General features: G+C 40.8%; 1 protein-coding gene across 1 annotated transcript; it reads right to left on the reverse strand.

Annotated features, from left to right (window-relative positions):
* Positions 1 to 12,360: 12,360 nt before the first annotated feature.
* On the reverse strand, positions 12,361 to 13,383 carry LOC115118954 (trace amine-associated receptor 13c-like). The gene has a single exon (XM_029647679.2). It carries the CDS (start codon positions 13,321 to 13,323, stop codon positions 12,361 to 12,363), a length of 963 nt encoding a protein of 320 aa, XP_029503539.1. The 5' UTR covers positions 13,324 to 13,383.
* Positions 13,384 to 15,589: the final 2,206 nt, after the last annotated feature.

The raw sequence follows: 15,589 nt of genomic DNA on the forward strand, positions 1-15,589 counted from the left end.
CAGTTGTAGGTAGGCTATTTAGATTGTCATTATGGAGACACCTATTTCCAATCCATTTTTCCATAAAGTTTTTGAGAGAATTAAGAAGGAATATCGATGTACACTAAGAAGCCCTTTTTCCATAAAACATTTGAACACGCTAGAACAGTGACAAAGCACTGGAAATGAAAATGACTTAATGCGCTCTAGAGGCTTTAGATAATTTAGCTCAGAGATGGTTTAAAGTAAACTCTTTTCTAATGTCGACTTTTCTAATGGGAAAACCTTGTCAATCTAAGTGTTTTACACATGCTCAGTTCTTGTGTCTCGAGCGCTGCACAAGTTGACTTTCTAATGGGAAAACCTTGTCAATCTAAGGGTTTTACACATGTGCTCAGCTCGAGCGCAGTTGACTTTCTAATGGGTTCAATCTAAGGGTTTTACACATGCTCAGTTCTTGGGTCTCGAGCGCTGCACAAGTTGACTTTTCTAATGGGAAAACCTTGTCAATCTAAGGGTTTTACACATGCTCAGTTCTTGGGTCTCGAGCGCTGCACAAGTTGTCTTTTCTAATGGGAAAACCTTGTCAATCTAAGGGTTTTAAGTTCTTTACACATGCTTTTCAGTTCAATCTAAGGGGCTGTCTCAGTTCTTGGGCTGCACAAGTTGTCTTTTCTAATGGGAAAACCTTGTCAATCTAAGGGTTTTACACATGCTCAGTTCTTGGGTCTCGAGCGCTGCACAAGTTGTCTTTTCTAATGGGAAAACCTTGTCAATCTAAGGGTTTTACACATGCTCAGTTCTTGGGTCTCGAGCTAATGGGCTGCACAAGTTGTCTTTTCTAATGGGAAAACCTTGTCAATCTAAGGGTTTTACACATGCTCAGTTCTTGGGTCTCGAGCGCTGCACAAGTTGTCTTTTCTAATGGGAAAACCTTGTCAATCTAAGGGTTTTACACATGCTCAGTTCTTGGGTCTCGAGCGCTGCACAAGTTGTCTTTTCTAATGGGAAAACCTTGTCAATCTAAGGGTTTTACACATGCTCAGTTCTTGGGTCTCGAGCGCTGCACAAGTTGTCTTTTCTAATGGGAAAACCTTGTCAATCTAAGGGTTTTACATGCTCAGTTTTTGGGTCTCGAGCGCTGCACAAGTTGTCTTTTCTAATGGGAAAACCTTGTCAATCTAAGGGTTTTACACATGCTCAGTTCTTGGGTCTCGAGCGCTGCACGTTGTCTTTTCTAATGCACATGCTCAGTTCTTGGGTGCACAAGTTGTCTTTTCTAATGGGAAAACCTTGACTTTTCTAATGGGAAAACCTTGTCAATCTAAGGGTTTTACACATGCTCAGTTCTTGGGTCTCGAGCGCTGCACGTTGACTTTTCTAATGGGAAAACCTTGTCAATCACACATGCTCAGTTCTTGGGTCTGCTGCACAAGTTTTTCTAATGGGAAAACCTTGTCAATCTAAGGGTTTTACACATGCTCAGTTCTTGGGTCTCGAGCGCTGCACAAGTTGTCTTTTCTAATGGGAAAACCTTGTCAATCTAAGGGTTTTACACATGCTCAGTTCTTGGGTTGGGTCTAAGGGTTTTACACATGCTCAGTTCTTGGGTCTCGAGCGCTGCACAAGTTGACTTTTCTAATGGGAAAACCTTGTCAATCTAAGGGTTTTACACATGCTCAGTTCTTGGGTCTCGAGCGCTGCACAAGTTGACTTTTCTAATGGGAAAACTTTTCTAAGGGTTTTAATGGGAAAACCTTGTCAATCTAAGGGTTTTACATGCTCAGTTCTTGGGTTCGAGCGCACAGTTGCTTTTCTAATGGGAAAACCTTGTCAATCTAAGGGTTTTACACATGCTCAGTTCTTGGGTCTCGAGCGCTGCACAAGTTGTCTTTTCTAATGGGAAAACCTTGTCAATCTAAGGGTTTTACACATGCTCAGTTCTTGGGTCTCGAGCGCTGCACAAGTTGTCTTTTCTAATGGGAAAACCTTGTCAATCTAAGGGTTTTACACATGCTCAGTTCTTGGGTCTCGAGCGCTGCACAAGTTGTCTTTTCTAATGGGAAAACCTTGTCAATCTAAGGGTTTTACACAGTTCTGGGTCTGCTGCACAAGTTGTCTTTTCTAATGGGAAAACCTTGTCAATCTAAGGGTTTTACACATGCTCAGTTACACATGCTCAGTTCTTGGGTCTCGAGCGCTGCACAAGTTGTCTTTTCTAATGGGAAAACCTTGTCAATCTAAGGGTTTTACACATGCTCAGTTCTTGGGTCTCGAGCGCTGCACAAGTTGTCTTTTCTAATGGGAAAATGTCAATCTAATGGGAAAACCTTTTTACACATGCTCAGTTCTTGGGTCTCGAGCGCTGCACAAGTTGTCTTTTCTAATGGGAAAACCTTGTCAATCTAAGGGTTTTACACATGCTCAGTTCTTGGGTCTCGAGCGCTGCACAAGTTGTCTTTTCTAAGGGTTTTACACATGCTCAGTTCTTGGGTCTCGAGCGCTGGTCTTTTCTAATGGGAAAACCTTGTCAATCTAAGGGTTTTACACATGCTCAGTTCTTGGGTCTCGAGTTCGCTGCACAAGTTGTCTTTTCTAATGGGAAAACCTTGTCAATCTAAGGGTTTTACACACATGTCTCAGTCTTTTCTAATGGGAAAACCTTGTCTCTAAGTTTTACACATGCTCAGTTCTTGGGTCTCGAGCGCTGCACAAGTTGAGCGCTGCACAAGTTGACTTTTCTAATGGGAAAACCTTGTCAATCTAAGGGTTTTACACATGCTCAGTTCTTGGGTCTCTGCACAAGTTCTCTTTTCTAATGGGAAAACCTTGTCAATCTAAGGGCACAAGTCAGAGTCTCGCTGCACAAGTTGTCTTTTCTAATGGGAAAACCTTGTCAATCTAAGGGTTTTATGCACATGCTCAGACTTTTCTAATGGGAAAACCTTGTCAATCTAAGGGTTTTACACATGCTCAGTTCTTGGGTCTCGAGCGCTGCACAAGTTGTCTTTTCTAATGGGAAAACCTTGTTCTAATGGTTTTACACATGCTCAAAACAAGTTGACTTTTCTAATGGGAAAACCTTGTCAATCTAAGGGTTTTACACATGCTCAGTTCTTGGGTCTCGAGCAAGTTGTCTTTTCTAATGGGAAAACCTTGTCAATCTAAGGGTTTTACACATGCTCAGTTCTAAGTTGTCTTTTCTAATGGGAAAACCTTGTCAATCTAAGGGTTTTACACATGCTCAGTTCTTGGGTCTCGAGCGCTGCACAAGTTGTCTTTTCTAATGGGAAAACCTTGTCAATCTAAGGGTTTTACACATGCTCAGTTCTTGGGTCTCGAGCGCTGCACAAGTTGTCTTTTCTAATGGGAAAACCTTGTCAATCTAAGGGTTTTACACATGCTCAGTTCTTGGGTCTCGAGCGCTGCACAAGTTGTCTTTTCTAATGGGAAAACCTTGTCAATCTAAGGGTTTTTCGAGCGCTGCACAACATGTCTCGAGCGCTCAGTTGACTTTTCTAATGGGAAAACCTTGTCAATCTAATGGTTTTACACATGCGCTGCACAAGTTGACTTTTCTAATGGGAAAACCTTGTCAATCTGCACATGCTCAGTTGACTTTTCTAATGGGAAAACCTTGTCAATCTAATGGTTTTACACATGCTCAGTTCTTGGGTCTCGAGCGCTGCACAAGTTGTCTTTTCTAATGGGAAAACCAAGTTGACATTTTTAATGGGAAAACCTTGTCAATCTAAGGGTTTTACACATGCTCAGTTCTTGGGTCTCGAGCGCTGCACAAGTTGACTTTTCTGGGAAAACCTTGTCAAAGGGTTTTACACATGCTCAGTTCTAATGGGAAAACCTTGTCAATCTAATGGTTTTACACATGCTCAGTTCTTGGGTCTCGAGCGCTGCACAAGTTGACTTTTCTAATGGGAAAACCTTGTCAATCTAAGGGTTTTACACATGCTCTGCACAGTTCTTGGGTCTGACTTTTCTAATGGGAAAACCTTGTCAATCTAAGGGTTTTACACATGCTCAGTTCTCTGCTGCACAAGTTGACTTTTCTAATGGGAAAACCTTGTCAATCTAAGGGTTTTACACATGCTCAGTTCTTGGGTCTCGAGCGCTGCACAAGTTGTCTTTTCTAATGGGAAAACCTTGTCAATCTAAGGGTTTTACACATGCTCAGTTCTTGGGTCTCGAGCGCTGCACAAGTTGTCTTTTCTAATGGGAAAACCTTGTCAATCTAAGGGTTTTACACATGCTCAGTTCTTGGGTCTCGAGCGCTGCACAAGTTGACTTTTCTAATGGGAAAACCTTGTCAATCTAAGGGTTTTACACATGCTCAGTTCTTGGGTCTCGAGCGCTGCACAAGTTGACTTTTCTAATGGGAAATCTTGTCAATCTAAGTGTTTTACACATGCTCAGTTCTTGGGTCTCGAGCGCTGCACAAGTTGTCTTTTCTAATGGGAAAACCTTGTCAATCTAAGGGTTTTACACATGCTCAGTTCTTGGGTCTCGAGCGCTGCACAAGTTGTCTTTTCTAATGGGAAAACCTTGTCAATCTAAGGGTTTTACACATGCTCAGTTCTTGGGTCTCGAGCGCTGCACAAGTTGTCTTTTCTAATGGGAAAACCTTGTCAATCTAAGGGTTTTACACATGCTCAGTTCTTGGGTCTCGAGCGCTGCACAAGTTGACTTTTCTAATGGGAAAACCTTGTCAATCTAAGGGTTTTACACATGCTCAGTTCTTGGGTCTCGAGCGCTGCACAAGTTGACTTTTCTAATGGGAAAACCTTGTCAATCTAAGGGTTTTACACATTCAATGGGGCGCTGCACAAGTTGTCTTTTCTAATGGGAAAACCTTGTCAATCTAAGGGTTTTACACATGCTCAGTTCTTGGGTCTCGAGCGCTGCACAAGTTGACATTTCTAATGGAAGTTATGAAACTCCCTTGTTTGCTTGTGTTATGGGAAAAAGTCCACAATGATACTGACATGGAGAATGGTACATTTAAGTGATAATGCAAATTGTATTTTCTCTTCAGACATTTTGCTTCTTAATGTACATCAATATTCCTTCCTAATGCTCTCAATGACTTAATGGAAAAGGGTTAATTGGTTAAATGTTGCAATTAATATCAAACAAATATTTTTTCAGTCCTTGTGAGCGAGATTTGAAAGGTAATTTGTGTGACTCACAATTGGCCCAGTGTCCTCCCGGTTAGGGGAAGGTCTGGTAGGGGTAGGCTTTTTAAAATAAGAATTTTAAAATAAGAATTTGTTCTTAACTGACTTGCCTAGTTAAATAAAGGTTAAAAAATATATATATGTTAAATTAGGCTAGTTTTCAGGCCTTGTTGGCAGGTTTTGAGAGAAATGTCATGTACAATCAATCAAATTAATTTATAAAGCCCTTTTAACATCAGCCAATGTAACAAAGTGCCATGCAGAAACCCACCCTAAAACCCCAAACAGCAAGCAATGCAGATGTAGAAGCACTGTGGCTAGAAAAAACTCCCTAGAAAGGCAGGAACCTAGGAAGAAACCTATAGAGGAACCAGGCTCTGAGGAGTGGCCTGTCCGCTTCTGGCTGTGCCGAGTGGAGATTATAACAGTACATGGCCAAGATGTTCAAACATTTATAGATGACCAGCAGGGTCAAATAATAATAATCACAGTGGTTGTAGAGGGTGCAACTACTCTGAGACAAGGCTGAGTATAACCTACGAAGAACTCCCCCACGGCACAAACTCGAGGGGGGGCGCCAACCCGGACAAGTAGATCAAGTCAGTGACTCAACCCACTCAAGTGACGCACCCCTCTTAGGGATGGCATGGAAGAGCACCATAAAACCAGTGACTCAGCCCCCGTAATAGGGTCAGAGGCAGAGACAGCAAGGGCGGTTCGTCGCTGCAGTGCCTTGAAGTTCACCTTCACACCACTGGGCCAGACTGCACTCAATCATAGGACCTAATGAAATGATGAGTCTTCAATAAAGACTTAAAGGGCAAGACCGAGTTTGCGTCTCTCACATGGATAGTCAGACCATTCTATAAAAATGTAACACTATAGAAGAAATCCCTGCCTCCAGGTGTTTGCTTAGAAATTCTTGGGACAATAAGGAGGCCTGCATCTTGTGACCGTAGCGTACATGTAGGTATGTACGGCAGCTAGCAGTAAAAGCTTGAAATAAGCCCTAGCCTTTGGGCTAGGTGTCCCGCTAGGGGGAAAACTTCCGCTGAAACTGAAAGGCGCAATTCAAATAAATAATCTTAAAATGTATGGATATTAAACATTTAGGTACACACAAGTGTGTTATATCGGTTGAAAGCTTCATTCTTGTAATATATTTTTTCTTGTGCATTTTGCTATTTTGCTGTTTTCCTCATGACTCCAGCATGCTTGTTGACTATGGAATGTATTGGTTACCCATCAGTGGGACAGACTGTTTGTAGCCACATCTCGCCGGCTTTGGATTCATGTTACCTGATGAAATTGCTGTACAATATGATCTTGTTGCCATCTAATGCACATTCAAATGTCATAAATCAACACTGCAGAGCTCTCCCTGTCCTCTGCCGTGCCTTGATTGTATTACTGCTGACAATATCTGTAAATGTGCATGTACACCCTGGCCCATCTACTGTTGATGATATCTGTAAATGTGCATGTACACCCTGGCCCATCTACTGTTGATGATATCTGTAAATGTGCATGTACACCCTGGCCCATCTACTGTTGATGATATCTGTAAATGTGCATGTACACCCTGGCCCATCTACTGTTGATGATATCTGTAAATGTGCATGTACACCCTGGCCCATCTACTGTTGATGATATCTGTAAATGTGCATGTACACCCTGGCCCATCTACTGTTGATGATATCTGTAAATGTGCATGTACACCCTGGCCCATCTACTGTTGATGATATCTGTAAATGTGCATGTACTCCCTGGCCCATCTACTGTTGATGATATCTGTAAATGTGCATGTACACCCTGGCCCATCTACTGTTGATGATATCTGTAAATGTGCATGTACATCCTGGCCCATCTACTGTTGATGATATCTGTAAATGTGCATGTACACCCTGGCCCATCTACTGTTGATGATATCTGTAAATGTGCATGTACACCCTGGCCCATCTACTGTTGATGATATCTGTAAATGTGCATGTACACCCTGGCCCATCTACTGTTGATGATATCTGTAAATGTGCATGTACACCTGGCCCATCTACTGTTGATGATATCTGTAAATGTGCATGTACACCCTGGCCCATCTACTGTTGATGATATCTGTAAATGTGCATGTACTCCCTGGCCCATCTACTGTTGATGATATCTGTAAATGTGCATGTACACCCTGGCCCATCTACTGTTGATGATATCTGTAAATGTGCATGTACTCCCTGGCCCATCTACTGTTGATGATATCTGTAAATGTGCATGTACTCCCTGGCCCATCTACTGTTGCTAGCCCCATTTCTGACATCTGCTTCACTGATTTCTGCTCTCGTAAAAACCTGGGTTTTCTCCACATTAATACTAGAAGCTTATTATCTAAAATGGATCAATTGAAAGTGTGGGTTCACAGCTCCAATCCAGATGTGTTGGTCATTACTGAGACGTGGTTAACGAAGAGTGTTTTGAATACTGATGTTAACCTTTCTTGTTATTTACATTTACATTTAAGTCATTTAGCAGACGCTCTTATCCAGAGCGACTTATTGTTATAAGCTTTTTCGGCAAGACACATCTTCCAAGGGTGGGGGAGTATCAATCTTTACCAAGGATCACCTTCTGTGCTCGGTTGTCTCCACCAAGTCTGTACCCAAAAAATTGATTTGCTGGTTTTAAGCATTAAGCATTCAAAAAGCACTTTGTTGACTGTTGCTGGGTATTATCGACCTCCATACCCTACCTGCCCTAAGCTCTGTCCTGGCCCCTTACACTAAGTCTGAATTTGTCCTGCTAGGTGACCTAAACTGGGACATATTTAAACAACCTGAATAGTCTGAAAGCAATTGGACTCCCTAAAGCTTTCTCAGATTATTACCAATCCGACAAGGTATGACTCCAAACACCCATAAAAGGCTACTCTCCTCGATGTTATCCTCACAAAAAATCCTGATAGGTATCAGTCTGGTGTTTTCTGTCATTTAAATATTTTTTTATCTTTATTTTACTAGACAAGTCAGTTAAGAACAAATTATTATTTTCAATGACGGCCTAGGAACAGCGGGTTAACTGCCTTGTTCAGGGGCAGAACGACAGATTTGTACCTTGTCAGCTCGGGGATTCCATCTTGCAACCTTTCGCTTACTTGTCCAACACTCTAACCACTAGGCTACGCTGTAATGACCTTAGTGATCACTGTTTTACAGCCTGTGTTCGTAATAGCTACTCAGTGTAATGGCCTGTCCTGATTTGTCATAGACACTTGCTAAAAAACTTCAATGAGCAAGCGTTCCTTCATGACCTGGACTCTGTAAATTGGTGTAGAATAAGCTTGATCTCCTATGTTGAAGATGCATGGACCTTCTTTTTTGATATGTTCAGTGGTATTGTTAATAACACCTCCTTATAAAAACAGGTTCAGACCCTGGTTCCACCGTGATCTTGAGTTAGTCCACAACATGAACTGCTATTTTCGAAAGGCTCGGCACACGCATACTCAGGCTGACTGGATCTCTCACAGTTGCCCAAGTCCCTTAATGCTGATGATATGCTTGTTACTCACAAGAAAAACATGGCTGGGCTCTTTAATCACCACTTCATTAAGTCAGGATTCCTATTTGACTCAGCCATACCTCGTTGCCTGTCAAACATTTCCTCATCTCCCAACCATTCTAATGCGACGAGCCCCTATGCTTCTCCCTCTTTTTCCCCTCGCCCGCTACAAAGCTCACGAATAGTGTTCACTATTTGCAGACGAAATGTCAAAAAGTTCCGTCACAGTCCGTAGAAACATGTCAAACGATGTATAGAATCAATATTTAGGATGTTTTTAACATAAATCTTCAATGATGTTCCAACCGGAGAATTCCTTTGTCTTCAGAAAAGCAATGGAACGGGAGATACCCTTCATGTGAATGCACGTGACCAGCTCGTGGCTGCTGGCAGACCTCTGACTCATATTCCCCTCTCATTCAGTCCCCCTTCACAGTAGAAGCCTCAAACACGTTTCTAAAGACGGTTGACATCTAGTGGAAGCCTTAGGAAGTGCAACATGACAAATATCCCACTGTATCTTCAATAGGGGCTGAGTTGAAAATCGACCAACCTCAGATTTCCCACTTCCTGGTTGGATATTTTCTGAGGTTTTTGCTTGTCATATGAGTTCTGTTATACTCACAGACATCATTCAAACAGTTTTAGAAACTTCAGAGTGTTTTCTATACAAATATAATAATACTATGCATATATTAACCACTGGGACTGAGGATCAGGCAGTGTACTCTGGGCACCTTATTCATCAGAGCTACTCAATACTGTCCCCAGCCATAAGAAGTTAAGCTGGGACCACCTTCCAGAAGGACAATGACCCTAACCATACTGCTAAAGCAACACTCGAGTGGTTTATGGGGAAACAATTAAATGTCTTGGAATGGCCTAGTCAAAGCCCAGACTTCAATCCAATTGAGAATCTGTGGTACGACTTAAAGATTACTGTATATCAGCAGAACCCATCCAACTTGAAGGAGCTGGAGCAGTTTCGCCCTGAAGAATGGTCAAAAAACCCAGTGGCTAGATGTGCCAAGCTTATAGTGACATACCCCAAGAGACTTGCAGCTTCAATTTCTGCATAAGGTGGCTCTACAAAGTATTTACTTTGGGGGGGATGAATAGTTATGCACTCTAGAGAGAATAAAGTAGACGGCACACATCAAACGTATGATTTATGACCCTATGTCAGGATAACGTGGGCATGCCCATATTTGGGCATCCGGTCAGGACATCCTGGCGGGAATTGATCACGTGCTTATGCCCATATATGGGCGTCCTGTTCCCACGCGTTAGAGGGTGTGCTAATTTATGCATATATTGCATAGATTCCTTTGAAGTTGTCATGATGATTGATTGGTTGAACTGGGGGGGTCTGTGTTTGAACATTTGAAAGAGAATGGCCCCACACACCCTATTTTATTGCCCTTAGGGTTGTTGTCTATGAAGCAGGAATGTCTGGGAGGGGGATTTTGTGTGTGTGTGTGGGTCTCTGCATGGGGTGTTAGAAACAAGGTCCCTTGGCATTGTGTACATTTCAAGCTTTCAACAACAATAAAACAACCATCTAAATAATGTTTCTCGGCCTAACACACTGTTGAGTTTCCTATTTAGTTCTCTTTATATGTGCACCTGGTTGCCAGGGTTTCCAGGTGCACGGTGTTTCCTCCGACACATTGGTGCGGCTGGCTTCCGGGTTGGATGCGCACTGTGTTAAGAAGCAGTGCGGCTTGGTTGGGTTGTGTATCGGAGGACGCATGACTTTCAACCTTCGTCTCTCCCGAGCCCGTATGGGAGTTGTAGCGATGAGACAAGATAGTAGCTACTAACAATTGGATACCATGAAATTGGGGAGAAAAAGGGGTACATTTTTAAATAAATAAAAATAAACAACGTTGATTCAACCAGTGAATGCCCAAAGGGTGTAACACTCTGCAGTAAAACTGTTTTTAAACTTGGCTCTTTCCTCCGGCATTTTGGATATGAAATTGAATGTTTCATATGAGGTGAAATTCTATAATGTCACCTTTTATTTGAGAGTATTTTCATACATATCTGTTTTACCATTTAAAAATGAATGCACCTTATGTATCTAGTCCCCCCATTTGAAGAAGTCATTCGACAACTTCACTTGTAGTGTATTAAAGGTAGCAACCCTTTAAACGTAATGTTCAGTTAAATGATGTATTTAGGTATCGGTTCCCTTACCCTGTAAGGGTTCTATGAACTGATCTCATGAGTGACTGTAATCCACACTTTGGTTTTGATAGTCACTGCCAACAAACACGAATGCTAGCATTTTCAGACAAAACACATTACTACTACACACTACCACAACAATGTGACTGTTTTTGAATTTAAAAATTGATATATTTCCTTTAACATCCTCAATGTGCTTATTATTCAACCATTGATATGTTCTATGTCATTTTGAGACCTTAAGGAGCATGAGGTACTGCTGGAATATCTACCAATGGCATGTCCATCTTCTTGTGATAAATTACACTGGTCCTGTTCAAAACATTTATAAAGTAATAAGAAAGTATGAATAGTCCTCACTTTAGATTAGGGACTGGAAAACTATTTTACTAATGATTATTAAATGGTTTATAAGGATATTTATTAAACATCTTATGAATGATCTTATAAATCATTATTAAATACTATGAAAGTTGTTTATAATGTGTGAAGAACTAGCTTTCTAAAACAGATGAAGAAGTAATGATATATACATTATGAATAAACAATATACTTATCCATTATTAATTATTTAGTGTGTTACCCAATCGCTATATTCATTCACGCTCAACAGCTTCAGGGAGAGCTGCTCTGGCGTGACCCCTGACCTGGCAGCAGTGATGTAGTGAGAGTAGTGGTAGTGTTCATAACCAGTATGTTGAGGTTGAAGTGTCTACTGTGGTCTCCTACACTGTTGTGTTTTATCATTAATGTATATAGTAGTTATTTATAAATTTGATAATACCTAGGTGATTAACATTTAACAAATGTGGAACTAATAATAAATGGTGAACAAAATGTAAATACCTACTAAATGGCTTATTAGTGAACATTATAAAGTGGTACACATAATTGCATATTCTTGCATTTTACCCTCAACTACGTACACAATACACCATTGAGATAGACTTGGATGTCATCTAATATCATGCTGTATGGAACATTTCAACTTCACTGCACTTGTTAAAGGTGTTGTGTCACTATGTAGCCACTAGAGGGTAATGTTAGACAATATATATAATGATTCATGACTTCCTCAAAATGTACTTTTAGAATAATTAAATACTATTTATCATTAAACAACATGGAACAACCACAGGCTTTGGAATTTGGAGAATACAACCCAAAATGACTACAGTGTATTTTATAAAACAAGCTTATACCTTCTTATGCATTCTCCTTTTTTTATTTATGCCTTCTTAAACTTTTTATTTATTTATGCCTGAAACGTTTTTAAATGTATGCCTTCTTAAACTTTTTTTCAAGTCATTCCAATCCAATCCAGCCAAATCATTCTGTATCAACACCACATTCATCTATGTATTGTCAGTGTATTGTTACATGAAAGAACAATTGTATAACAAAACTATGTCAAACCTTTTTTTCAAACTTAGAAATACAAATATAGGAACTATGAACACCTTAACTTCAGAGTTAAAATATGTTTAGCAGTCACTTTGAACCATGGATAAAAGAAAGCATAAATGATTGGATTAATTAACGAATTAACAAGAGGCAGAAAGCTGAGGATGAATGATAGTAAATTGTCACTTAAAAAAGAAACAAAGAAAAATGAAAATAGAAATGGAATCCAACAAATTAGATAGTTGATAACAACAATAGACAGAGTTTTTGCTGCTTTTCTCTCAGACTTACTTGCCTGTACAGTTTTAACACCAGACACACTGGCAGTCTCTTTTGAAAATACCTTTCTGGCCTGTGATCTGGCCACCACAAAGATTTTCAAATAGAGTGTTATAATAATAGAGCACGGGACAACCATTGTAAATACAAAGTCAATTATATTTCCCCAGGATATTCCTTCGACAATAAAACATTCATTCAAACACCGACTGGGTACCTGTACATTTACAATGTCTTTTATAATAGCAGCATTGTATATGGTACAACAACACCAGGTAATGGATATACAACACATCATTCTTGTTATTGTTATTTTAGAGTGGTACAATAAGGGATAACACACAGCAACATAGCGGTCAATAGATATCAAGACCAAACTGCCCAGAGATAAAGAAGTACATAAACAAGTAATGTAGAGAAGAAACGCACAGAAATATTCCCCAAATCCCCAGCATGATTCAATTATTGCTACAGTCATTACTGGTATCACAATCAGTCCCACCAGGAGATCTGATGCAGCCAGAGCGAGGATGAGCAGGTTGGTTGGAGTGTGGAGCTGCTTGAAGTGAGAGATGGAGATGATCACCAGTAGGTTCAAAAATACTGTAACTGCTGAAATCAATGAGAAGAAAATGTAGAGTGTCATGTAGATAGATATCGATAGCAAAGCCTTTCTGCAAGAAGAGTTTCTGTCTTGAAAACAGAATTGAATATCTTCATGTTCCTCCATTTGAAAAACAAAATCTTAATGCTGATGTCCTCCTGCTCCTGCTTGGTCCTGTGTGTGACCCTGTCGGGTCTGCCTTCTGCCAAACTCTGAGCTCTGCCTCTCTATTTATCCCTGAGTTACTGACAGCCACTCCCCTCCTCGGAGTCTCTCTGCACACAAAAGCACAAACGCATACACAAGTAAGCACACAATGATGTAATGTATGACATAATTGTTTGTTGCTTTGGCCCTTCTATTTTTGTTTCATCTGACATTCTCCAAAAAATACGATCTTTGTCCCCATGTGCAGTTGCAAACCGTAGTCTGGCTTTTTATGGTGGTTGTGGAGCTATGGCTTCTTCCTTGCTGAGCGGCCTTTCAGGTTATGTCGATATAGGACACGTTTTACTGTGGATATAGATACTTTTGTACATGTTTCCTCCAGCACAAGGTCCTTTGCTGTTGTTCTGGGATTGATTTGCGCTTTTCACACCAAAGTATGTTCATCTCTAAGAGACAGAACGCGTCTCCTTCCTGAGCAGTGTGATGGCTGCGTGGTCCCATGGTGTTTATACTTGTTTGTACAGATGAACGTGGTACCTGCAGGCGTTTGGAAATTGCTCCCAAGGATGAACCAGACTTTTTTCTGAGGTCTTGGCTGATTTCTTTTGATTTTCCCATGATGTCAAGTAAAGAGGCACTGGGTTTGAAGGTAGGCCTTGAAATACATCCACAGGTACACCTCCAATTGACTCAAATGAAGTCAATTAGCCTATCAGAAGATTCTAAAGCAATTAAGTAATTTTCCAAGCTATTCAAAGGCACAGTCAATATAGTGTATGTAAACTTCTGACCCACTGGAATTGTGATACAGTGAATTAGAAGTTAAATAATCTGTCTGTAAACAATTGTGGGAAAAAATGACTTGTGTCATGCACAAAGTAGGTGTCCTAACAGTTTTGCCAAAACTATAGTTTGTTAACAAGACATTTGTTGAGTAGTTGAAAAACAAGTTTTAATGACTCCAACATAATGTCACGCCCTGACCGTAGAGAGCTTTTATGTCTCTATTGTGGTTTGGTCAGGGTGTGATTTGGGTGGGCATTCTATGTCCTTTTTCTATGTTTTGGCCAGGTATGGTTCTCAATCAGGGAAAGCTGTCTATCGTTGTCTCTGATTAGGAACCATACTTAGGTAGCTTTTTTCCACATGGGTTTTGTGGGTAGTTATTTTCTGTTTAGTGTTTGCACCTTACGCACTGTTTCGGTTTAATTTATTCTCTTGTTATTTTGTATTAGTGTTCAGTTCAATAAACAAACATGAACACTTACCACTCTGCGCTTTAGTCCTGTAACGAATTGGGTGTAGTGGGTGCGAAGTCAGGCACAGGAAGCAGAGAGTTCAGTGTAGTGCTATTTAATGCACAAACAGCGAACAAAAGCCACCCCATGAAACACAGGGCGCACACAAAACAAATGCCCCAAACACGGGGACTAAAACAGTCCAGAAAAAACCCACTAACAGAAACACTTTAACCTCAAACGTGCACACTAGTCACACAAACAATCCCACACACAGAGCAGGCGGGCTGGCTGGCTAATAAAGCCCAACAGATGTAACCAATAAACAGACAAGGAGGGGGAGGATGAATCAGTCGCAGCTAGTAGGCCGGTGACGACGACCGCAGAGGGCCACGCGAACGGGAAGGGGAGCCACCTTCGGGAAGGGGAGCCACCTTCGGTAGGAGTTGCGACAGGTCCGACTACTCTTCCTCATCCGACGACGAAAGCCATTACACATAAGTGTATGTTAACTGCCGACTTCAACTACATAGTGCATTCAGAATTTATTCAGATCCCTTGACTTTATCCACATTCTGAACTTCTTATGGCTCCGCTATCGCCACCCCCCCAACATTCCGCTGAAAAGGCAGCGCGGGATATTCAAAAATATATTTAAATATTTAACTTTCCCACATTAACAAGTCCAATAAAGCAAATGAAAGATAAACATCTTGTTAATCTACCCATCGTGTCCGATTTTTAAAATGTTTTACACCGAAAACACAACATATATTTATGTTAGACCACCACCAAATCCCCCAAAAACCACACAGCCATTTTTCTCAGCCAGAGATAGAGTCACAAAAGCAGAATTAGAGATAAAATGAATCACTAACCTTTGATAATCTTCATCAGATGACACTGCTATGACATCATGTTACACAATACATTTATGTTTTGTTCGATAATATGCATATTTATATCCACAAATCTCGGTTTACATT

Source organism: Oncorhynchus nerka, linkage group LG1 (genome assembly GCF_034236695.1).
Source record: "Oncorhynchus nerka isolate Pitt River linkage group LG1, Oner_Uvic_2.0, whole genome shotgun sequence".
NCBI classification, from domain to species: domain Eukaryota; kingdom Metazoa; phylum Chordata; class Actinopteri; order Salmoniformes; family Salmonidae; genus Oncorhynchus; species Oncorhynchus nerka.